This window comes from Protomyctophum bolini (assembly GCF_963924005.1).
Source record: "Protomyctophum bolini genome assembly, chromosome: 13".
In the NCBI taxonomy this organism is placed as follows: domain Eukaryota; kingdom Metazoa; phylum Chordata; class Actinopteri; order Myctophiformes; family Myctophidae; genus Protomyctophum; species Protomyctophum bolini.
This window is the reverse complement of record NC_137874.1, coordinates 16,074,011-16,099,601: the sequence shown is the minus strand read 5'-3', so window position 1 is coordinate 16,099,601 and position 25,591 is coordinate 16,074,011. Positions and strand designations below refer to the sequence as shown.

Here is a 25,591-nt window from a genome sequence, read left to right as displayed (position 1 = left end):
CGTTGCCTTGCTTTTCCTTTTTTTTCTCCATTGCTCTGTAAAGCACTTTGAGCTGCATTTCATGTCATGAAAGGTGCTATACAAATAAAGTTTTATTATTATTATTTGGCTGATGCGGTAAATGATGCGATCGCATAATCGCATTTTTCGGGAGGGTCTAAATAAAACAATTCTCATACCCACTGCTCTACATGTAACTGAGGATAAACAGACAGCCAATTCGTGTCTGTCTGTTGTATACATGTGTTCAGGGACTCACGTTTTGGGGAGTTTGATCTTTTTCAGATTCTCTTCCGCTTTCTCGTCTCCCATTCCTACATGACAGCCCAGTGCCAGAAGGGTCCTTCACATACATACACAAGAGGAAATAGATATTCTACAGTTTAGGGTCAAATTAATTAACTGATTGGAATAATAATAATATTTAGAGAAACAAAATGTTACCAATAAATTCCAGCATTTATAATAACATTTATAAGAACTCATAAAATAAATATCTTTTTTCGGATGTTCATTGAGGATTATGATTATGATTTATAGTTAGCTGCAACAAAACGTTGAAGACAGAAAAATAAATGCAAAAAGAAACGAAGAGGTTTCTTTAGAAACCAAGGTTTTGTAAGTAGAGTGAGCGAAATACTTCACTCTATGGGATGTTTCCTTTGCGGAGCAAAAGGGCAGAAACTTCATTCATGAACTCCCACAGCACATATCACTCCAAATATGTACTGTGGGTTTAAGAGCGCTGACGTAGACTCCCTGCTTCTCGAGACGACTAGTCTGCGTCTACGTCATAGCGCGCTCATTCGAACACCTTTTCTTCTGCCGGGCCAAGACAGAAGGGTGTTTCGAGTGAAGTATTTCGCTCACTCTACTTACAAAACCTTGGTTTCTAAAGAAACCTCTTCGTTTTGTTAAGTATTCGTTCACGAAATACTTCACTCTATGGGACCTTATGAACTCCCGTGTCTTGAATATAGTCAAGTGTGTTCAGGGCTATATGGTAACCTAAATGAGGGCTGGACAACCTCTGGTTGATAGCCCGGTCCCGGTGGAGAATGGTAGTAGCCTCGTGCTGACATATACATTCTCAGTGTAGATGCTTAAAGTAGGCCTGGTATATCCAGGGCATCTAGACTTATGTGATTACACATGGTTTAATGGCCTAATAGGTCCATTATGGTGCGGCAGCCCCCAACACTGCGTGCGCCACAGAGGGCGCTGCCACGTCTAGGTTATAGTATGTGGCAAATGTTGAGGGAGAGGACCAGCTCGCTGCGGTACAGACCTCTTGGATTGGGACTCCCTTGCAGAGTGCCCATGATGCTGCCATGCCTCTTGTGGAGTGAGCTCTCAGCGCTTGTGGGGGCTCCACTCCCTGACTAGTATAAGCCAGGCGGATGGTTTGCACTATCCAATTGGAGATACTGACCGTTGTGACAGGCTTTCCTTTGGTCCTGGTACCCCAGGATATGAATAGTTGATTCCCTATCCTGAAAGGAGCCGTCCTGTCCACGTATGTGCGTAAAGCTCTTACTGGACAGAGACAGTTTAACCTCCTGTCTTCGTTGGAAGTAAAAGGAGGGGGGTGGAAAGCCTGTAGGTCCACTGGAACGCACACGGAGAGAGCGTTCTTGGGGATGAAGGCTGGGTTGGGTTTGATAGTGACCTTGGTTGACCTGTCATCGAACCTCATGCACTCTGGCGAGGTCGAGAGGGCGTGTAGGTCGCTGACCCTTTTAGCAGTTGTCAAGGCAACTAGGAGGGCTACCTTCAGTGTCAGGTTCTTCAAACTAACTGTCGTCAGTGGTTCGAAGGGATCCATGGTTAAGGCCTCCAGGACCAGGGTTAGATCCCAGGAGGGGACCAGGGATCTGTTGACCCTGTGTTCCCTCCGTACGCCCTTAACGAACTGTCTAACTAGAGGGTGTTTCCATACCGTCTCGTTTTCAAACCCCACATGGCAGACTGAGATTGCTGCCAAGTTATTTTTGACCGAGGAGAGACCCAGTCCCCTGTCTAGGAACTCCTGTAGGAAGGTCAAAATGTCCACTACTGACGCTCGGTAGGGGATCACTTGGGTAGGCCGTGTTGAGCACCACTGCTCAAAAACGCGCCATGCCGTATCGTAGCGGGCTCTTGTTGATGGAGCCCTTGCCCTCTGGATTGTGGCTATGACATTCGGAGGGAGGCCTACGTCGGACAACATCACCCTCTCACGGGCCAGACCCATAGGTCTAGGTCCTGGGGGCGAGGGTGGAAAATCTCCCGACCTGCTTGAGTGAGGAGATCCACTCGTAGAGGGAGTTGCCATGGTTGGTCGTAGAGGAGGTGAGTTATTTCCGACCTCCAGACCCCCCAGGCTGGGGCTACTAGGAGCATTGTTAGACCCTGAGTCCTCACTCTGTCCAGAGTGGGGGGAATGAGGGTCAGTGGGGGAAATGCATAGAGTAGGCCTCTGGGCCATCGGTGTGACAGGGCGTCTAGTCCCAGCGTCGATGGCCCCTCTATCGAGAAAAAGAGGGGGCACGTCGTGTTCCCTTCTGTGGCAAATAGGTCCGCTTCGGGTGTCCCGTACTTGCTCCAGATCTGTGTGACTACCTGTGGGTGTAGAGACCAGTCTGAGTAGCGGAGAGGTCCTCTGGACAACAGGTCTGCTCCTGTGTTCAGAATACCGGGGACGTGGCATGCTGTGATGGACAGGAGCCGAGAGTCGCTCCATAGAATGAGCTCTCGAGCTAACTGATGAAGACGGGGGGACCTGAGACCGCCTTGTTTGTTTATATAACACATTGTTGTTGTGTTGTCTGTTCTCACCAGCACGTGACAGCCCTGTATGAGCGGTTCGAATTGCCTCAGAGCGAGGAGAACCGCCATCAGTTCCAAATAGTTGATGTGGGAGGAGCGAAGGTGCTCTGACCACACCCCCCTGGTTGTGGCACCCTCTAGCGTGGCTCCCCAGCCTGTCATGCTTGCGTCTGTGGTGACCACTTTCCTGATCAGAGGTCTCCCCATGGGGACTCCCTCTGAAAGGATCCGTCTGTTTATCCACCATTGTAGGGCTAGAATGCATTGTGACGTCACTTCTACCCGTTGGTGGCGACGGTACATGGGTACACGCAGAGAGTTCATCCATTGTTGGAATGGTCTCATGTGTAACCTGGCCAGGCGGATTAAATGGATTGAGGAAGCCATTAGCCCCGCCATCCTGAGACATGCGTGGAATGGAATCGCGCGTCCTTTCTTGAAAGACGTTGCCGATTGCATCATCGCGTCTATTCTCTCTCGACTCAGACGAGCTCTGTAAGAGACTGAGTCTAGCGTTATGCCTATGAAGTCTATTGACTGTGTCGGCGTTAACATGCTCTTCTCGTAATTGATTTGAAATCCGAGAGAGCGGAGGTGGCTGAGCACTATGTGTGTGTGTGACAGCGCCTCTCGTTGAGAGTCTGCAGATAGGATCCAATCGTCTATGTAAGTTGCTAGACGGAGACCCTGTTGTCGCAGTGGGGCTATTGCCGCTGCTGTACATTTCACAAAGACTCTCGGACTCAGGGACATTCCGAAGGGGAGTACCGTGTATTCGTATACTTTCCCCTCGAACCCGAAGCGCAGAAACTTTCTGTGCGGTGGGTATATTGGAACGTGAAAATATGCGTCCTGTAAGTCTATTGACGTGAACCAGTCCCCTCTGCGGATTGATCGCAGTAGGACTGGTGGCGTCAGCATTCGGAAGCTGAATGATTTCAGATAGCGGTTGAGGGCTCTGAGATCTAAAATAGGTCGGAGCCCTCCCCCCTTCTTTTTCACCAGGAAGTAGCGGGAATAAAAACCGTTCATTGCCTGGTTGTGAGAAACCTCCATAATGGCACCTTTTTGCAGGAGAGATGTGATCTTTTCCTGCAAAATGCCTGCTTCCTGTCCCCTCGCTTGAGAGAATAATATCCTCTCGAAAGTGGGCGGTTTCGACACGAATTGGAGTCTGTATCCGGTCGCTATGGTGCGCATGATCCATGCGGATGCTCCGCACTCTCGCCATCTCGACAGATGACGCGACAGGGGGTTCCCCGTGTGTGGGGGGAGGCCCGCCTGTGTGATGACGTCTCTCTGTGGCCTGTGGGTAAGATGAGACGGTTTGCCTAGGGGAAGACTCACCTTGTGTGGAATGTCTCCATCTAGTGGATTCTTCGGGTAGTGAAGAAATATTTTGGCGTGGAGGCCCCTGCCTGTACCAGCTTGTGCTGATACGGTATGGGTTATCTCTCCCATGGTTGGGCTTAAGCCCTTCAGAGTTCGTTTGGTTGTTTTTTTGTGTTTTTTTGTTTTTTGAATCTTTATTGCAAGAAAAACATTTTTTACACTTTGTGAATTGCATACACTTTGTGGATTGCATACACTTTGTGAATTGCACATAACAACAACATTTTGGTACGTGTGTACACTGCTGCCCGTGGCAGTCTGTACACTCGTCCTCAAGCGCTTTGAATTGTTCATAACATTTTGGTACGTGTGTACACTGCTGCCCGTGGCAGTCTGTACACTCGTCCTCAAGCGCTTCGACGCCGACTCGGAGGTGTGGTCCGTGACCACTACCTCCGGCCTCGAACTCTGTGGGAGAAAATGGGGGGGTGAGGCTAGGACCCCCCTCAGAGGCCTGACAGCCGGGGGGTCACTTACGCTTCCCAGCGCCTCGACCCCTGCTTGACCCTCCTCCTCTGGGCTTGTAGGGTGGAGGGGAGCGGCGACGGTCAGTGCGTGGACCCTGTGGTGGACGCTGCCTGTCCCCGGAGTAGTCCCTCGTGGGCCCGGGTGGGTCCTTGCTGGCTGTTCTGGGCTTCCAAGCGCCGCGCTTGCCCCTGCCGCGGCCTGGTGGAGCCTTGGCAGCCAGTGGCTGGAGAGCCTTCATCGTCTTGGAGGAGGTCTCCGCCTGTTGGATGGAGATGGACATGTCCTCGAGAACCCCATGGAAGAGGCTCTCGTGCGATATGTTCTTACCCACCATGTCTCTCTTCACAGAGTCGGGGAGAGGAGCGAGGTTCACCCATCTCATCCGCTCCTGGAGAATAGAGGACACCAGAGCCGCTCCAGTGTGCTTGGTGACGTCGTACTGGAGTTGAGCCAACTCATGTACCAGGCGGCGCATCTCGGCCAGATTTTCTGGGGTGGATACGTTGCCCATCTGTAGCAGGAGAGCCTTCATGGATCCGTGCAGGAGGCTTCCTGCGTTGAGTCCCCTGGCGACGAAGGTCATGTGGTCGTAAAGCCACTTGTTGACCTTAGACCCTTCCTTGTCCGCTGCACTGGAGAAGACTGGTTCTTTGTCCTGTGGGATCACAGTTGGGGCTTGGGGGTTAGCCAGGTATGAGGCCATAGCTCTGTCCATGGAGGGCATTTTGAGAAGGTTGAGCTTCTCCATGTCCTTCATTTCAGTGGCTCCCCTCTTGCCACGGCGGTGGATGGCCTCTACCTTGGCTACAGGGCTAGTCCATGCTTTACTGAGCAAGGTCTGAAACCCTGAAGCCTGAGGAATGGCTTGCTTCTTTGGTACAGGAGGGGGGACGTACTCATCACTGCGTCCATCCCACTTCACCGTCTCGCTGGGGATCTCCTCCCAGGAGTGGTCACAGCGGACCGCAGCCCTCTTGTAGATCTCCATCAGGGTAGAATTATCCTTGGGGAGACCAGCGCGGGGCTGAGGAGGGGGTGTTATACGTCTGTCGACGGGGGGGGGAATTTCCTCTCCCTCGTCGTCATCAGCATCACTATCCTGGAAAGGGCGGCGAGTGTGTTCGTCTCCCTCTGACGAGTTCCCTCTATATTCGCCCTCGTCCAGGACTTCGTAGCGGTCGTAGTCTCTCTCCTGGAAGGAGGGGAGTTCGTCGTGATCGATTTCCCCCTCTTCAGCGTCGGCCCAGTCCTTAAAGGGGACTTTGCTGCGCGGTGGAGAGGCTTCTAGGCGGGCTGCCATGGTGGTAGAGACCGCAGTGCGGAGACGAGGCTTTGCTATCGGCCTGGCGGAGCGCCCCTCCGTAGTAGCCGGGTCGCGGCGAGGCTCGGTTGCTGTACTCACTTGACGAGGTATCAGGGAGCGAGTGCTGCTGCTTTTCGGTCTGGCTCCGTCAGCTTCGTAGCGGGCTGCGGAGGCCCTGTCTGCTTCTGCCTGGGAGGAGACCGTAGCTGTAGCACGACTACGAGGGGCCGGAATGGGCCGCTCTCGAGTGGGGCTTCTGGATGTGCGATGCAGAGCTGGGGTAGTCCAGCTTCTGCCTCGGTCCGTAGTGCCGGGGGTTCTCGTAGTTGCTTGTAGAACTCATCGGCGCGCCTCAGCCTGCCTCGTAGGTAGGAGAAGTCCATATCTCTGCACTTCTCGCAGCCGTCCGCGTCGTCCAAATCCAGGAGGGCGTTGCGTGCATGGTCCACGCCGAGACAGTAGAGACATACCTCGTGTCTGTCTGCGTTGGACATCTGTTTGTTGCACCCCGCCACGGCGCACCACTTCGGGGGCTTCTCTGTGTCTGGGGGAGAGATGCCTCTTCGGCGGCGCCTAGCTGCGGCGGTGGTCTCCTTCCTCGGGGAATACATGCTAATAGCTCGTCGTTTTCCGTTGAGAAGGGGACCAGGGGTTAGCTGACTTTGTGAAAGGGCTTCTTAGCCGCGAGCGTGGAGAAAGCTAATTCACAGGGCTTATTGGCCGCGTGGTTTAGGTGAAAACTAAACTAGCGAAAAACGGGCTTATAGGCCTAGTAGAACACCAGTTAGCTAACGTGAAAATAGACTAGCGAACAAAGGGCTTACCGGCCCGGTGGGAACTAGCTAATTTAATGTAAAGTCTCTTGGTGAAAACTAGGCTAGCGAAAACGGGCTTATAGGCCCAGTAAAGCGTCGGCTAGTTTAAACGTTGAAGGTGCTATGCTAGCACTACGCTAGTGAGAACAGGCTACGAGAGCGAGCTAGCGAGCTAGGAGGGTAGCACCTCTAAGAGACTGGAGCTATGCTAATAGTAGCGGGCTTCTAGGCCCCGAAACGAGAAGCTAGCAAGAAGGAAGGTAGCGCCTGCTAAGCTAACCGCTAAGCGGCGCTAGCTGTAAGCTAGTGTTAGCTTCCTATTCTGAAATTGGCGGTCTTTTTGAATTGTTCTATTTTAGAACTTACGTTAACCGTGGAGCTTGTTTCTGCAGAGTTTTTTTGCGAAAGATTCTGTCGGAAGAAAAGTCTAGTATCAGGGAACCTCACGGTACTCGAGTTGTACTCTTGTCCGACTTTTGAGGTATAAAATTGCCCTAAACACTTGACTCGATAAACAGAAGTCTGTCCTTTCAGCTCGGCAGAAGAAAAGCGAATGAGCGCGCTATGACGTAGACGCAGACTAGTCGTCTCGAGAAGCAGGGAGTCTACGTCAGCGCTCTTAAACCCACAGTACATATTTGGAGTGATATGTGCTGTGGGAGTTCATGAATGAAGTTTCTGCCCTTTTGCTCCGCAAAGGAAACATCCCATAGAGTGAAGTATTTCGTGAACGAATACTTAACAAAACACGTTTACGTGGAAATGAAGGCTTTGGCTTACTTGAGTGTCTCTCCTGACATTGCTAAGTTATAATTCTTCTCAGGGTCAGGCAGACTCTGAAAGTCCACCAGGCACGGGTGCAGCTTCTTGTTGTCATCACGGAACTTGATATGAAAATGACAAGATTAGATTCAAATCTGATTTATATACTGCAATGTGTGCCGAAAATAGGCAATATTTAGGCTTTCTTGGGTTATCTTTTTAGGATTCTGTTGTATGAAACTATATTATTTTTATACTGTTAATAAAGTATTCAATCAATCAATCAAAGTTTGTAGATTGGATATTTTCAGTAACGAGTCTCCTGTCTCTCCAACACTTTAATACACAGAAAATACAATTTCAGATAGGACACGATTTGACCCAATCAGACAAGAGAACCCATTTAATTAGCTTCCATTTTATAGCGTTGCAATTCCAATAGTTTGTTTCATCACTTCCAATTTAACTTGTTTATCCTGTATCCTGTATGTGTAGGCTATAGGTTCTCTCTTCTGATTGGATAAAATTGGTATCCCGACCTGAACATATATTTTCTGTTTACTGATGTGGCGCGAGATGAACAATGTTGAAAACACTCACCGCTCCGTACGTCCATCCTTGTTCAATACGAGTCACAGCCCATAGCTCGTGGCTATTTTCTGCCAGCTTCTCTCGAATGCGTTCCAGATGGGGAGGAAGGACAATCTGGAAGTACAAATCGTTAAAGCTCTTTTTGGCATCTGCCACTTGAGGTGACTTGATTGATTGACATCAAAAAGGGCATGTCAGCCACAATGCAATACTTTGTACAGGTTTTAGTTTTACCTGCATTGTGTCCACGGGGCATGGAGTGAAGGTTTAGTTTTACCTGCATTGTGTCCACGGGGCATGGAGTGAAGGTTTAGTTTTACCTGCATTGTGTCCACGGGGCATGGATGGAGTGAAGGTTTAGTTTTACCTGCACTGTGTCCACGGGGCATGGAGTGAAGGTATAGTTTTACCTGCATTGTGTCTACGGGGCATGGAGTGAAGGTTTAGTTTTACCTGCATTGTGTCCACGGGGCATGGAGTGAAGGTTTAGTTTTACCTGCATTGTGTCCACGGGGCATGGAGTGAAGGTTTAGTTTTACCTGCATTGTGTCCACGGGGCATGGAGTGAAGGTTTAGTTTTACCTGCATTGTGTCCACGGGGCATGGAGTGAAGGTTTAGTTTTACCTGCACTGTGTCCACGGGGCATGGAGTGAAGGTTTAGTTTTACCTGCATTGTGTCCACGGGGCATGGAGTGAAGGTTTAGTTTTACCTGCACTGTGTCCACGGGGCATGGAGTGAAGGTTTAGTTTTACCTGCATTGTGTCCACGGGGCATGGAGTGAAGGTTTAGTTTTACCTGCATTGTGTCCACGGGGCATGGAGTGAAGGTTTAGTTTTACCTGCACTGTGTCCACGGGGCATGGAGTGAAGGTTTAGTTTTACCTGCATTGTGTCCACAGGGCATGGAGTGAAGGCAGTATGTGACAGGGACTGCGTGGGTCCTAAAAGGTTCCGCACGCCCTCAGAGTCGTGCTTGTATTCCTTGATGGGCTCGATCCGCAAGCGATCCCTGGGCAGCACCGCTTCATAAGCTGGCGCATAACCTGGTGGCGGGAGGAATTTAAAATCTCCGTGTCGACCTCCGAGGAGAAAGCGGAGCCTGAGGGATTAGAGAGTAGACATGTGGAACTACAGACAGTACAAGATACACTTTTACATTGTCAATGGAGGTCACAAGGAATGTCCAGATTGCTAGCCGTCTGAAAGCCACCGCAATTGATTTAAGACATATTTGTCTGCAGTATGCAGGCTGAATGATTTAAGAGGGATTCATTATGTTGTCTGTTTTTATTGGACCCCGAGTCTGAACAAATAAAGTTGATTGATTGAAAAAGGTTAACTATAAATAGTGAATATCGTCACTGTCGAGTGGAAATCTTAGTTTGCCCGAAACCGTTTCTTTTTCAGGAAATAGAAATACGAAACGGTCTTCCAAAAGGGCGGAGCAGGGAGTCTCCTGAAGAAACAATTGGCCACCTCTTACACCATGGTGAGAGGTATGGTGTTGTACATGCTCAGTTGCCCTCTAGGCCTGCCCACATGAAGCCTGTGTGCAGCCTAATTGGCTGCATGGCAGCCAATCAAACACTATGTCCTTTTTTGGGAAATTTCAGAATGGTAGACCTGAGGCCTACCATACCAGGCCTCAGGCCTGAGGCCTACCATTGCGTGGCACATCTATGCACGGAATGTCTATGTTCACAGGCTTCATGTGCGGCCTAGAGGGCAACTGGGCATGTGCAACAACATACCTCTTACACCATGGTGTAAGAGGTGTCCTTTGGGAAACCGGGCCAATACCTTTCCTTCAGCTATAACGTCGTAACAATCCAATCCTATTTTGAGCATGCCAAATACGGTACATCTAAATTGTAAATAAGATTCTGAAAAAACTATAGCTCGCTACGCGCCGTGAGCTTTTAGTTTGGCTAATATCGCTATTTTTGCGTGACACTGTCATACAATGAAGTAGGGCACTGATTTATTACAAAACAAACATGAATAAATGAAACATGGCGATATGAGGTTTCTGCCCGACAGCGATGAGATCAGCTCAAAAAATATTTCTCGTTCATTAGGTCGTACCTCACGCCTGCGGAGAAGCTGACCACGGGGAAGAAGAGGCTGTCCAGGTTGAAGTTCTCGAACATGCCCTGCACGGGGTGTCCGTTGATGCGGAAGGAGATGCTGGGAACACTCAGGTCCAGGCAGCAGCTTACCACATCCTCTGCAGCCAAGATGTGCTGGTTCGGCGTGGAGACGTGGCGTGGAACGCGCCCTGCGGAGGACACAAATGTGTTACAAAGTAAGGGCGCATCAAAATTATGCTTAAAACTTAAAATGCCACTTTTGTTAACACTTGAACACCCAGCATCCCTATTCTGGGAGGGAACGTTTGACAAAAATAGCCGAGCTACATGCTTACAACGCGTTGCATTGTAACATGTTTTGAGCTTGTAGATCTGCTATTTTTGGCAAATTGATTTGTGTAGAGTGAAATAAGAGCGTACTCTTTGCAGGTCCAATTAATGAAGTAGACTATAGAGGGTTTAAGTGGTACCGAATATGTGTCCTATAGTGACGGAGGACAATTGCACGATAAATTGAAATCTCTGCATTACGATTATTGTGAACGGTTTTTCAATCACGATAATACCGATTATCGTCTCATCCCTACATTGAACCAAACAATTTAATCGATTATAAGAAAATTAAATAAACCAACAATCATGAATAATCATCAATAATCCTTCAGACAAAAACCAAAACGGTTGATGAACCAGTGCTTCACCTGTCCACAGGTGGAGACCATCGAAGCCGTAGGAGTACAGGTCGTCACCGACCCCGTTGCATCCCCAGCCTTCCCCTCCTCCAGGGTAGGGGCTGTAGCCCTCGGTCAGAGCCCAGCCCACGCGCAGGTGGAAGGGCTGAGCAGTCAGGAAGGGCTCCACATGGTCCACCATCACCTCAAAATACCACTTCTTATATTGGGTGGAGCCTTCGCATGTTCCAAGGAAGATGTTGGGCCTCATGCTGAAGGGAAAATGAATAGTATACTGTATATATATATATTTTTTTTTGGGGGAGTGACATACAGTAAAGGCCGTCGGGATCGGGAGTCGAACCCGCAGCACACTGCCAGGCTCGGGCTACTGGCCAAGGTGCCTGGACGGCCAGGGCCACAAATCAATAGTATTTTGTTTTTATTTTGGTTATTAAAGTAATATATATTTTTTTAATAGAATATGTTATTTCGACCAACTCGTGCAGTAGAGCATGTAAATACAAAATGCATAACACAATTATTGTATCTTCCATTGAGAAAACCTTTGGCTGTTTTGGCCATTAAAATCTAAACTGGGGATAAAAACAAAACTATATGTCAGTGAAGGAGACCTGTACCAGTTCCAGACCACTCCCCTGTGGACAAGGAATAGTTTCAGAAGAACATGGCTTTAGTACAGCTCAAATCTGATTGGACAGAGTGCCTGTGATGTATAGGGGCTCTGCCCATCCGGTCCTGGCTGAGAGAAGTGTTTGGAATTTTACAGCCTGGAGTTACCAGCTCACATAATACTCTGCTCTGCAGTTTGTACACACACTAAAACATCCACGCTTAGAAAAACACACTGAAATATCTGTGTCTCTCTTTCATTCTGCTCAAAATGAAGTGTCCAGTGATTATTCTGCTGTATGTGGGACTAATCTACCAGATCTCGAGTGCTGTCCTCATGGATAAACTGGCAGACAGCAAACTTTGTGGAGATGCAGAGTGTTCATGTAAGTCAAAAGATGATGAAGATGTAGGGGCAGGGGGGGTATGTGCAATTTACATAGTTCTGAGAACTATTGTGAATGAGGATCAAATTAAGATGTTATTCACCTCTGATGTATATTATTATGGTGTTGTCAGAGTGTACTGGTACATCTAAATTGGCTTTAATGTTTTGTGTGCTTTCTCAGATGTCATCTCCATCGCCACGGCTTTAGATGACTTCACGGCTCCTGACTGCAGATTTATAAACATCAAGAGGGGACAAATGGTGTATGTGTATTCTAAACTAACACCAGAGGATGGCGCTGGAGTCTTTTGGTCTGGAAGTGTAGGTGCCAATTTATTTATTTAACAATGTACCCAGCCATAAAGACAAAGATATTTTCTTCCAGTATACAAGGCTGGATATACACTTAGTTGCACACCGGTCCCGGTGTTGTGCAACAAAGATAGCCAATCTACAAGCTCACAACGCCTCACAGTGCAACACATTGTAAACTTGTAGCTCGGCGATTCCCAGTGCACGACACCACGCAACAACAAAGTATATCAAGCCCTTCAGGGCTTACATAAGCCACTCTCTGGGAACCTGTTGAAAGGCCATGTTATTTTCACTGGCAGGTATACAGTGAGCGTTATGTGGACCAGATGGGCATCGTTGGGTACTTCCCTTCCACAGTGGTGAATGAGACGCAAACATTCACCAAGGACACAGTTACAGTCCCCACCACTGTGAGTAGAGTCTCTATTACAGACTGTCAATGTTTGTTTTTATATCACCAATGGTGGGACAGCACAGTAGGCAATCATTTCAGATTTTTACATCATGTTGTTTTACTGTTTGTATTGCCTTTCTTGCAGAAAATGGATTTCTACTGTGACTGAATTTAAGGAAGACTGAATGCTTACTTCTTCACTTCTCTCAAACGTATCACAGATATTTGATGATTATGTTACAGTACTGTCAGAATTGGGTGTCATATTTCTTATATTCACATCTGTTTTGTATTTGCATATTAAAGTAGTCATTTTTAGTTTATTAGACCCCTTTCTCAATAAAGCCCTTTTCATCTCACCAAAAATGATGATCACTGTTTGACAGAAGAGTTGGAACATTCTCAAAATGTGCCTTGCACATCCACCAGAAAACTGAACACGAATGACAATTATGACATGACTTTAAATGTAACACCACTTCCGAAATCCTTTTCGACCTGCTCAATCACCTGCTGTCGTGTCGTGTGTGTCCTGGGGTCATGCACACATGCTCCCCGCAGTGCGCTCGCCCAACTGCACCACATTCCACAGGACTGGAATGTTCTTGTTGACTTATTTTGCCAAGTAGCTTCACTCTTCTGTGAACGATCCTGTTTCCAGCTGACCCACAGTCAGTGGTGGAAGAGGTGCTCTTCCAGGTAGTTTTTTTTTTTTTTTTATAATTTTTATCCCACGATTTTGTAACCCAGTTTTCTTTTCACCCAGTGCCAATTGTCTAATGTAATCCTGGGCACTACACTTCCTCTGCCAACCTGGGGGGGCAGCGGACTGACCTCATGCCTCCTTCTATGCATGAGGAGTCCAAGCTGCTTCTTTTCACCTGACAGAGGGGAATTTCTCCGGCCGGACGTAGCGCGTGGAAGGGACACGTTATTCCGACCAGTTTCTTTCCCCTCCATCAGGCGGCCCGGCTGGCCAGGGGGAGGTAGTTTTAGAGACCAGGATTACGGCATGTTTTTGTGAGGGTATCTACCCTAGGGGACACGGGGAGAACATGCATTGAATAAATATATACTGTATATATTCCTTCCGTTCATGAGTTGTCCTGACTGAACAATATTTGAATTGGATACAGTATGTAGTGGAGTGGAGTGGAGTGAAGTAGAAAGTATTGAAAGAGGATATACTGTGCCCAAGTAAAGTAAAAGTACTTGAGTACACCTGCACTGCCCGCAGTACCTGGTGACATAATTGATGATGTTGGTTTGAAGCAGGAGGTCTCGACCCGGAAGCAGATTCTCTGTGATGAGGTTCTGATTGGATCGCACGGCCACTCCGTTACACACACAGAGGGAGCACAACACATCCAGCACCTGCACAGCACAGAGTTAAATATTTAGAAAAGCCACACATGCTGTACATCTAATCACTTTCAACCTGGCAGTTAATTGGGCATGTCATTATAGGTGAAAATATTAAACTAAAAAAATGAAGAAAAAAATAAATCTGGGGGGAAAGAGCTAAATTATATAACAGGTTGTTAGAAAGAAGCAATCTGATTGGTTGAAATAGCCATCTAGCCGTGCTTAAACGAGCATGATGGAACACCTAATCAAAACATAAAAATGAGCTGTGCCGAGTTTCACTGCTCTCTCAGACCAGTGTCGGCTGGGTTCCTAGGCTAGCAGTTTTCATGGGACATTTTCGGTCGTAGTGGCCACATCTGTCATTCATTATTTATTTATTTTGTATTGAATATCTTAGTTATAATGAAATTGAGTTGACTTGTTTTTAGCAGGGTAACTGTTGCATAATCACAATATTACACTCGGGGGTGTGCATTACCATCATTAATGGCATGCCTGCGTTGCTGCAGGAACGAGCCCATAGGCAAGTTCCTTAGGCAGCGCAGAAGTGCATGTCCTTTCGTGAAATATTGCTTAAATGGACAATCTACAAGCTCATAGGCTTTGTAGATCGACTATTATGCTACTTTGCAATTTAATACCATTTAATACCAAGTATAAAATAGGGCAATTATTTATGAACACAAAGATGAGACATGGAGATAAAAGGTTTATGCCCGACAGCAAACGATATACAGACATGGTGCTATTTTACTTTTTGCATAATTAATATTTGCTGTATGATGCATTTAACGAACACATATGGTTTTAATAATATAATATTTCATATTATGATGATCTACTATAAAAGTATCAACCTTGTGATTGCGTCCATGCTTATCAAGGAGAGAGATGATCGACTTGATGTGGTTCTCCTGAATAATGTTCAGGACTTCTGGACTCTCAATGAGAACACAATAAAGCACCTCCAGGATGCCTGCGGGAAGAAAGATATGCCCGCAAGTGTATTTACATCACAAGTCATGTTATACAGATTAAAACACATAATTTAACATTCGGACAGTGTACAAATACAATATGCTGTTTATGACACTATTTAGGATCGATCTTCTTCTTTTCCTTTTGGCTTTTCCCTTTAGGGGTTGCCACAGCGAATCATCTGCCTCCATTTCACCCTGTCCTCTGCCTCCTCTTCTCTCACACCAACTAACTGTACATCCATAAAAGTCCTGCCTGACAGTTCCAACCTCAACATCCTTCTACCGATATACTCACTATCCCTCCTCTGCATGTCCAAACCATCTCAGTCTGGACTCTCTTAAACATCTGTCTTTTCCTCAGTGCGACTGTGCGACTCTAAACCATACAACATAGCTGGTCTCACCACCGTCTTGTACATCATCCCTTTCATTCTTGCTGTATAGTGCTGACAATATTTAGGATAGATGCACAAATAATCCAAGAATATGGGACATGGTTGTCAGTTGTCACTGCGAATCTTAGACTATAAAATCCGAGATGTTTTTTATTACATTTTTTGTCATATGACCACAGTGCATTTGAAGGTGTAGATGGCCAGTGGGCAGGAAAATAACTGTGTACCTGAAGACGCCTCCAGTCGGTCCAACTTGCTGACCAGCCAGTCGAGGTTATCACAAAACAGAGCACAGTTGGCACGGTTCCCTCTGATCAAAGAAGCTTAAGATGGAGACACAAACAACTGTTTAGCAACTTTAGTGCATCAAATACAAACAAAACCTGATGCAGCATCTACAGACGGTGCGGTTCATTTGCTTGTCATCTTGTTGCTGTTGTACCTTCTTTTGTTTGCATTGAGAGGAGATATTTTTTATCATCTCCTTGTGTTTTCATTTTACCCGCTTATGTTCTTAAAGGACAACTTTGTTTGTTTGTTTTTTCAACCAAGGTTCATGTTTTAGGCTGTTATTAGATAAAGTAAAAGATGAGTGTTAGTATTTTTACATTTTCTGCTCTCTTTCGTTTTAGCGATTTTAGCTATTTTTGACAGGGGACGGGGGCATTCGAACATGGACATTTTATAGCTATTTTATTTATTTATTATTTACTATAGTCCTACTATTCCCCAGAAAATTACATCTGGCCACAAAAGAGGGGGGGGGGTCTATTGAATGTGAAAGGGGAGGTGACAGACTGACATATTGAGCCAACGACACACAGTATGGCACCTTGGTTGAAAAAAAACTAAATTTGTCCTTTAAGCATATTATTACTGTTTGTATCATAGTAAGTACATACAACTTTACCATTGTTTTGTTTAATCATTGTGAAAATAAACTCAACCAAACAATACAGTAGGGCTGGGACTAACTGATTAATTTCGATTACGGTAATTAATTACAGAAACCACAGAAACTTTCTCACTGGACGAATTTCAGGCGTACCGACCATACGCAATGGGAGAGGAAGCCGATCAGACCATGACAATTAATATAGATGACTTATTGGTCGCTGCACTTTCGTTGGATGGAGACCGAGTGGAATAGTAAGAGAATGGTGACACACTTTGATCTCACCGCAAAGCAGGTGCCTATGGGCTATAGTTCCAAACATTGGAACTATCCCATTGAGATAGAATGAGCACTTCCACATTCCATTATTACAATGGGAGTCAATGCTAGCGTCGCCACTCTCTTACTAGATTACTCTGGTTGGAGAGACCTGTCTCCAACGGGAGGATGAAGTCAAGCGGAATCTCGGAAGGCAAGTGCTGCTGGGAAAGAGAGAGTCGTGCATGCATCTGATTGGCCTACCAAACGTCCCCTTCCGTTCTTCCGTTTTCGCAAGGAATCTCGGGAAAGCTTGCCAATGCAATCCAATCACGCATTGCCAACGCCTCCCGTTGGCTCCATGTTGCCTTCTGTTGAGATACAGACGCCTCAGAGAGGCTTTAAATGTCTATGGATCAGACGCGACATTCCAAATCCAAGCCGGGTTGTGTTTATAGCCACTCCCCCGGGCAGGCATAGTTTTACTGAGGTTAGGTTTAGGGTTAGGATTAAGTTTAGGCATAGTTTTACTGAGGTTAGGGTTAGGTTTAGGCTGTCAATCACAGTGACTGGCCAATCACAGCACGTCCTTGCACAACCCGGATAGGTTTTGGAATGAAGCCAATCAGACAAAATCCATTTTAATTTAAAGAAATGCTTCTCAGGTCAAATGTGATTAAAATGCGATTAATTTCGATTAATTAATTACAATGGCTCGAATTGATGAGACTATTTTTTTTAATCGAGTCCCAGCCCTAGAATACAGTACATTTACACGTAAAAAAGAATCATCACTGAAAAGAATACGTCATGAAAAGGACAAGAACATACCCAACAACTCATACAGTAGATTCACTATTTCCTTCCAGGACTCTGCGGCCTCCTCCCCTACAAATTCTGAGAAGTGTGCTGCTGTGTTGTAGACGTTGAGCCGATCAACAGAGTCCAGTACAAGAGTGATCATTCCCTGTTTAGAGGACAAAACAACATTGGAAATATGTTGGAGAGATGAGTGGGATTTCTCAAAAAATGAAAGGGGTCCATATTTAAACTTTTTTAGGTAAATAATGAATGCCTTACTTTTCCTAGTACAGTGTCATACAAAAATAGCAAAAGTAGCAGATCTACAAGCTCAGTCAAGTTTTGAGCTTGAAGCTCTGCTATTTTTGCTACTTTTTAATTTGAATCGTGAAAAGTAGCCGTTTTGGACATAATATGAAGAATATATTGAAGAATATAACATTTGAAATAAGAAAAGGAGTGAAAGACTTGAAATTAGACCGCCCTGAGCACATTTACTTTAAACTGTGTTTCCCATTTTCCACTGTAGTACCTCTGTGTACTACAGAGGGTACACATTGGGGGTACACCTGTTGACTCTGCAGGTGACCCAGTGATAGTGACCAACCTCCTCTTGGAAGAGGTTCTGTCTGTTCTTGAGAGATCGCAGCTTGGACTGTTTCTCCTCGTGCTCGAGCTCCTCCTCAGGCGGTCGGAAGTAGAAGATGAGGTCCTGCAGGGAGAGAACAATGGCGTCCATGGGCAGAGAAGGAGAGCTGGACGACTTGTTCTTCCCGCTCAGAGCATCCAAAGATCTAGACAACACAACAGAGGAGAAGAACAACTCCATCAGCATCACATGTTGGGGTTATTACTTTTTTTTTATTTTTTTTAACAATATATTTATTGCATTTTTTTTTTGTACAAACAGACAATACAACAAACAAAACAATACACAATACAGACAATACAATTACCCAAAATGAAAAACAAACAAAACAAAACAACAACATACAGTACGTACATAATAATAATAATAATGGCACTCGAATGGCAACAATAACAGAGTTTATTACTTCTTAATATAGAGTTGAAGTAAAGATAACAATGGAAAAACTAATATCATAGAAAGGAATTTGTGCAGGTTATAACATTTTTAGAAGAAGGCCGATGCACAATTGCACACCTCAAAAGGTTGGTGACAGGTGCAAATAATTCAGAAGGGGAACTCAATGTTTGCTCTTTATTAAGTCAACGTTTCGGTAGTTAGATCTTCATCAGCACAGACATGTCTTTTTGCAAGTTCTAGACAGTGTGCGGGAAACTCTTTCTTTGATTTTATTATCAGAGACCCCCTTCTGAAAATGTGCAGAATATAAGGAAAAAATAAGCTTATAGTTAGAAAAGAAAACTACAGAACTAGTCTTTATTTTTGAGTCATGTGGGTTGCTAAATTTCCAATAATAGCGGAACAAGCAGTTCTATAAGCTCACAATGTGTCATGATGCACTGCGTTTTGTGCTTGTAGATCAGCAAATTTCACTATACTGTGAAACGCAGCAAAGGTTGTCGGGATCAGGTTTTATAACCCGTGACACGCTGTGGTGCCCGGCTCGCTAGGCCTATTTTCTTAAGCTGATTGTGGTTAAACATGAGACCCGATTTGAACTCCTGGCATAGTCACAGTTAAGGGCCATTCACATCAATCACGATAACTATAATGATAGTTATGTCTTATGTGAGTGTCTGCACTGAATGAACCGCCATAACGTTCTGTAAACAGTGGCACCAAGAGAGAACGAGAGAAAGATCTCCACCTCTGCGGTGCTGAAAGACATGCAATAGGCTATATGGATATATTATAAGGAGGTGAGATATTTGAAGGCTACCTGAGGTAATGCCAGTTAGTCTACCAGCTACCACTAGCTATGCATAATGTCTCCTCATCTCCCCAGATGCCCTTTTAATGGATTTTGATTGGCAGCCAAAGTTTCTATGATTCTTAAAATCGCCTTGAAAGTGATCCAAAAAATATCGTTTACCGCTGTCATTATAGTTGTGCTGTGGACCACTTCAGTTAGAACTTCATATTCAGAGTTATCATTATAGTTGTCTTTCTTAGTGTGAGTGGACGGCCCTTTAGTCAACACAAGACAGCTGTAATGCAAGACAGATAAAGGTAATGTCTGTGGGCTGTGGGCGTATAGGTAGGTACTTGATGAACTGGTTGAAGAGGCCGAAGGTGCTGTAGATCATTCTAGCAGCCTGCTGCTCTTCTGTCTGAGAGCGAGCCACTGTGAGGGCATCATCCATGTGACCCTCTTTATGAAGGATGGCCTGAGAAGAAATAAACACATACAGTATGCACACACAGCGTATAGCTACGAGCGAAGCTTGTCAGTGGCCGGGAGTGTAGGACTGTGGTTGTATTGGGTAGCTCCCATGCTGCCAATGTGTGTCACTGTGTGAGTGTGAAGCGGGGCTTTTCAGAAGAATTTCCCAGGGCCCACTAGAAAAGGAGACGAAAACCTCAATGTGACGAAGTCCATTTTGCCAGTCCAAGTCAAGTCTCGAGTCTTTGCTCTCGAGTCCTGAGTCAATCGTGGGTCTGAGCGTAAATCATTGCGGTGTGTTTATTAGCAGAGTTCAACCTAGAGGTATTTAGGGCACGTATTTAAAGACCTCCATGTAAGTTATGTGAAGTCCACAAGATGGTCACATATTTCAGCAGGTCACCAATTTCACCGTAACACAGTCATGCTGGAGTGTAACACAGTAACACAGTCATGCTGGAGTGTGAGTGGCCAATATTTTGGGTATTAGAATATGGTTTAGGTGTCACTAATGTGATTTCTATAATACGGTAAATCTAATCTAATCTAAAACCAAGCTAGGAACCCATCGGCAAAAAATAGGGAAAAAACATTGCCCCCTGCTGTTTGTTTTCTTTGAATTCGAATGTGTTCTTGAGAGATGAATCTAATATTATTAGTTGATGAAGATAGATATTTATCAATTGAATTAATTAATACATAATTAATTATTGATTATAATTTAAAAAATAGCCGATTCAACGAGTTGCGCTATTCCAATTGGACAATCGTTATAGTTGATTATATAATATCAATTAGAATTGTGTTGTTATTGCGTTGATTGACTGACTGATATATACTTGTACTTGTGCTTAATATATTTAAAATGTAAAATCTTAATACAGGTTTAATGTTTGTCTTTAGTTCAATGTTTGTTTAATAAACCCCATTGACAATGAAGGGGAAACTTACTGTACGTCATTTTGTAACTCGTTACGTCATATTGTCTCTTTATTGTTAATGGCATTTAATGTTTGTGTTGGCACCGTTTATTTTACATCACCATTACATCACCTAATCAACATGAGTTTGACTTTAATACATTAGCGCCCCTTTTTTTTAAACACGCTTCTTGATTTTTCAATGAATCAAAAAGTAATTAAATGACAATGAATAATCACTAAGAAAATAATCTGTAGTAGCATCCCTAAAGGTAAGGTAGGTGAGATTACACATGTTTACCTTCCTCTTTAGAGGACCCAGGCGTGCTGCCTTTGCATCCACAGCTGCGTAGGTTAACCAGAGGCCAGTAGAAACGTGCTGTACAAAGCACATGGACTCCCCATACTTGATCTCAGGTGTTCCCATACCTTCCACATCTCGCTTCACTCGAGCCACTTCAATCTTCTCCTGCATTTGGGGGAAAAAACATACAAACAATGAGTGACTTAATTGTTTAAATTATTAAAGTTAGTTATTGTATAATAACAGCGTGGCTACCATGAGAATCTCTGACGTGCATGTGGCTGTCATCTATGATATCACTGTAGTATGACAAATACTCTTCCATTTTTTGCAATAATATTTTGTTACCCATCTGTACCACAGAGCACCTTGTTGGGGATTTTTACAAACAGATTTCTTTTTTTTTACATAGATATATCGATAATTTCGTTCGCCCAGAGGCGAAGAGTTCCAAAGTTACAGAAACAGAGTAAGGGAAGCACTGTCAGAAAGGTAAGCAATAACAATAAGAAGCACTATCAATAATAGTAGACAAAACCTATACAACTAACCTGCACTATGCAGAAAACGTAACATAATGGCAGGGTGCACAAGAAATCTGGTGCTGATCGGTCCAGTGAGGTTTGCAAGATTAGGTCTGGACCAATCTGCGAACCCATCGAAAAAATAAAAAGGAAAAACAGCGCCCTCTCGAACTGTTCTTGAGAGATTAGGTCCCGACTCCCGACTAATCTGGGTCCGGACAAGCACACTGTAAACCCGGCACTGTCACGCGTCAAAAATAGCTCAAAATGCGTCGGGATGGGATGCATTGTGAAAGCATCAGCTAAAAAAAGTGTAAATGCAGATGACATCAAGGGAAAGTGTCTTCATTGTCATAGGTGGTGAGAAAATCTTTCCGCACTACTGCAGATTGTGAACTCTATGATGTTTTACTTTCTTTAAATTGAACTGGTGCTGTTGTGGCATTGACCTTTGAAATCCTGAAGCAGAAAGCAGCCATCTTGGAGTTGGCCTTCTCTGGGTCAACCACCAGCAGACCTTTCTCCTCGTCCAGACAGATGTACCTGCCTGTTGTTATGTGACGTATCCTGAAAGACTGGCCCCACTTAATGTGACTGCTGCTCCACCTGCACAGTAAGTAACACACATTTCAGCAAAAGGGGGAAAATAAAGATAAAATACTTTTTCATACAGGAGGCCACTGACACATATAGTAATCTATTTTCAAAAAGAGGCGAACGCTCAGGTAGGGAGGCACAAGCAATCTGACAGTGATCCTGTGGAATTGTCTAACAGTGAGTGTGATCCCCTCACGCACACCCGCATCAACAGTTGAATTGTGCTGGACCTTTTTCTATGCAATGTGTAGAAAGAAATGAATTCAAATATGGAGCACTAATGAATCAAAAGTATCGTAAGTGGCTTTAAATGAGTCTATACTCACGCGATACGAAGTGGTTCAAGTCTCCACAGCGACCGGGCCTGACTGCACACAGCACCTCCCTCATAATGAGCAACTCTGAAAAGAAAACAACATATTGTACGTTATGTAGCTTTGACCCTTCCCCTGTGGTGTATGTTCTGTGTGTATGACAAGCTGTCACCTCCGCTGGTCATCTCCTTGGTCGGCTGATGGGATGGCCAAACATTCATCCATGTGACCGTGGAACAGTCGTAGCACATAACCTCCGATCAGAAAACCTGGACAGTGCAGATGATTAAGGAAGAAAGTGGATTAAAAGTCACCATGCCAGGTCTGCCATGTTGATTAGCCCATTGACTGAGTCACTGTATATCTGACATTACTGGAGACCATTTTTCCAAAGCATATCGTGGTTTTTTAGCAAGCCATTGGATTCTATTAATTTCAGTATGATGTGAAAATCTACTCACAGAGACTTGAACTTTGCTTAAAATAGGGAATCCAACACAGTGAACTTCATGGCCCCGTAATTTTTGAGAGGTGCCTAACCGCTCCATTACGTAGCAATGTGTGTATGTATGTCCCTGTGTCAGTCCGAGCACGGAAAACGCGAGAAGGCTCGCCGGAACCGGGTTGCCCTCCTGGGCAAGTTCCTGGGGGTCTGGATGTTCCCGGGACCCCCACACGGTACAGTTGCACCGCTCACTTCACACAGGTGTAATTTTGTTTCTTTTATGCATTGAAATGAAAATTGTCCGGTACAAGGAACCAACTTTAAGCCTGTATGGCCCACGCAGTATCCCGGTGATTTTATGATATAAAATATACTATTTATGTAAAAAAGACATGAAATACAGTATATTATTTGCCATGAAAATAACTGAATGCAAAGGGAAGTAAAGGGGAATCATGTGTGTACCTTCAGCCACCTCACAGCCAGACATCACAGGGCTCATAGTCCACAGTGTCTGCATGAAGGATGCGTCCACCATGAGGTCCCCGCTGGCATAGGAAAGATGCTGGACAATGGAGAATCAATCAATCACAATCTGTATCCAACATGCACTCTGTATTACATCAGCCTACAGCGTGAAGGGTTTTCGAGGATGCATTTCCTCTTCGGTACCAGGAGTTCACTTGGTACTTGGTTTTTAACTGTCCGAGTTGATAACCACATTCACTCCAGTAACCCTATTTAAATTGGGACATTATGCTCATATATGCTCCTATAACATTTTACATTTTTCAAAATTTTAAAAACCTATACACTTTTTGGAAAACTAGATGTTCAGGCCGCCTGAACTCAGCAAAAGATCGAACTTGAAACCAACTTGACACCTGTACTAACTTAAAAAAAGTTACATTTCCAGCATCAACACATCTGCAAGACACAACAGCTGAACTGTGTTTCGTTTTGGTGAAATATCCAGCTTGAAGTTACCAGATATCTCTCGGAGGACACGCTGACGAGAATGAGGTCATCTCCCACCCTGACCTTCTCTCCCTCCGACCTCTGCTTGGAAGCTGGATGGATGGTCCACCAACATGCCTCCCCTGAAGAAGACGCATACTATTATTACAATGCCTACAGCACCTTGTTTATGTTTCACTTAGAATAGGCAGTAAATACTATTTGTCCTCCACTATCAACAGCAATAGACAGCTTATTCTTTCTCAGATATTGTAGACAAGGCTGAATAGGCTCTAGTCTACACAGTACATATACAGACTCTTTGTATCTCGCAATACAAACTATTAAAGAAATACAGCTACGACATACATTCTTCTGACTGAATGTCGGATGTGGTGCAACAGACCTGCGGTTTTGCAGCGGACTTGCGAAATAGTTGATCTATAAGCTCACAACGTCATGTCACATCACAACATGTTGTGAGCTTGTAGATATTTTTAGCATTTATGCGTGCAACGCTGTTGTACGACAAACAATCAGCCATAAAATGAGGGACAAATTCTGCAGTGCATACTGTACTGACCTGTAGAGTCTTCCTGCAAGCCCACATCAAAAGCCAACTTGTCTGTCAGTGAGCGTGAGGTGGTCAGACAGCACAGATACTGTAGTAGAATGAGAGCACATATTGTACTGTAGTGACAATGGCATCAACTGAACCACTGGTAATATTAAAGGGATATTTTCCATTTATTTTTTAATAATTATTTTGGATGTTTAGCATCACGGAAAGAACAAGGCTCCATAAAAATAATTATTTCAAATAAATAAAAAAGTAACAAAAAACTAAAATACACCTCACGTATCAGGAGGGCAGTATCAGTCACCAGAAAAAAAGGATGGATGTTTTTGATTAATCTAATCTAACATGGTTAAAAAGGAGTTTAAAGGTACAATGGGTTTGGATAGGAAGGGGGCGAGGCAGCTAAAATGAATATCTAAATCTAAATATTGAATCGAGCAACATAAAAACTTTAAATAACATGATAGCAGGAGAGCATACTGTAGCACACAGAACAACACAACAGTCACAGTTCTATTCTTTGTGTCATTGTAGTGGCAGGAAGGTCTAGTGATGAATGTCCTTATTATTACAGAAATAAAGACAGATTTGAAGCCAACAACAGCATGTGCAGTAGAATATCCCTGCCTGAGGTCTAATATCACCCATGGTCAATGTAGGAGCCATAATGTGTATGATGTGTACTCCACTCTACGGGCTGGGGCAGCACCAGTGAGCAGGGAGTGTTGGGCACTCAATAAATACCATGTGCACTTACCATGCTGGAGTGCGTATGTTTCAGCAGGATGGCATGGCCATACAGCAGCGTGCGACTGCCTCCTCCCTGTGATGACTGGCAGAGCAGGAGAGACAGAGTTATATTGAATAATAATCAATTCATGTTTTGCTGTTGCGATGACACAGTGTGTACGCGCCCCCCAGTAAGAGTGAGAACACATACCCATTTGTCCAAATCAACAGCCTGTCATCAGGTGGAAGAGTGAGGGCGTGTTGTGTGTGGAGTCATGGAGGAAACAAGGGAAAGTTAAGTTGAAGAATAAGAAGAAATAATGGCATTTCATCTCTTATTTGGTTAATACTACATTAATACAGATGCCTGTACAAAGACAAACAGTATTAGCCACAATTTCAATAAAGATTAAAGGCCATGAATAAGGTTAACATTCCAAACAAACAAAACAAAACAAAAAAACAGCATATGATCTACTTCGGTTGATGGGAGATATACTTTGAAGCCAGTTTTCTGAAAGTAAAATCTACACAGTAAAATCCTTAGCTATAGTTAATCCATTTGTAAATGAGAGTCAAAT

The 25,591-nt window shown here is 44.8% G+C and overlaps 2 protein-coding genes across 4 annotated transcripts in view; one reads left to right on the top strand and one right to left on the bottom strand.

Annotated features, from left to right (window-relative positions):
* LOC308326890 (ryanodine receptor 1-like) overlaps nucleotides 1–25,591 on the bottom strand; it is a 118,205-nt gene that overhangs the window by 84,253 nt on the left and 8,361 nt on the right. For all 3 annotated transcript variants that reach the window (XM_080779947.1, XM_080779949.1, XM_080779948.1), the window contains exons 4-24: nucleotides 25,222–25,242; nucleotides 25,039–25,113; nucleotides 24,285–24,363; nucleotides 23,732–23,844; nucleotides 23,210–23,309; nucleotides 22,472–22,568; nucleotides 22,312–22,386; nucleotides 21,838–21,994; nucleotides 20,862–21,029; nucleotides 19,523–19,644; nucleotides 17,936–18,122; nucleotides 17,359–17,494; nucleotides 15,602–15,697; nucleotides 14,857–14,975; nucleotides 13,872–14,005; nucleotides 10,932–11,173; nucleotides 10,226–10,418; nucleotides 9,023–9,239; nucleotides 8,149–8,253; nucleotides 7,567–7,670; nucleotides 260–343 (exon numbers count right to left, since the gene is read on the bottom strand). In XM_080779947.1, the coding sequence (XP_080636073.1) occupies nucleotides 260–343; nucleotides 7,567–7,670; nucleotides 8,149–8,253; nucleotides 9,023–9,239; nucleotides 10,226–10,418; nucleotides 10,932–11,173; nucleotides 13,872–14,005; nucleotides 14,857–14,975; nucleotides 15,602–15,697; nucleotides 17,359–17,494; nucleotides 17,936–18,122; nucleotides 19,523–19,644; nucleotides 20,862–21,029; nucleotides 21,838–21,994; nucleotides 22,312–22,386; nucleotides 22,472–22,568; nucleotides 23,210–23,309; nucleotides 23,732–23,844; nucleotides 24,285–24,363; nucleotides 25,039–25,113; nucleotides 25,222–25,242 (2,624 nt within the window). The remainder of the gene's footprint in view (nucleotides 1–259; nucleotides 344–7,566; nucleotides 7,671–8,148; nucleotides 8,254–9,022; nucleotides 9,240–10,225; nucleotides 10,419–10,931; nucleotides 11,174–13,871; nucleotides 14,006–14,856; nucleotides 14,976–15,601; nucleotides 15,698–17,358; nucleotides 17,495–17,935; nucleotides 18,123–19,522; nucleotides 19,645–20,861; nucleotides 21,030–21,837; nucleotides 21,995–22,311; nucleotides 22,387–22,471; nucleotides 22,569–23,209; nucleotides 23,310–23,731; nucleotides 23,845–24,284; nucleotides 24,364–25,038; nucleotides 25,114–25,221; nucleotides 25,243–25,591) is intronic.
* On the top strand, nucleotides 11,682–12,915 carry LOC308326891 (otoraplin-like). Its single transcript, XM_080779950.1, has 4 exons — nucleotides 11,682–11,920; nucleotides 12,104–12,243; nucleotides 12,537–12,647; nucleotides 12,777–12,915. The coding sequence occupies exons 1-4, from the start codon at nucleotides 11,806–11,808 to the stop codon at nucleotides 12,798–12,800; spliced, it is 390 nt and encodes a 129-aa protein (XP_080636076.1). The 5' UTR covers nucleotides 11,682–11,805; the 3' UTR covers nucleotides 12,801–12,915.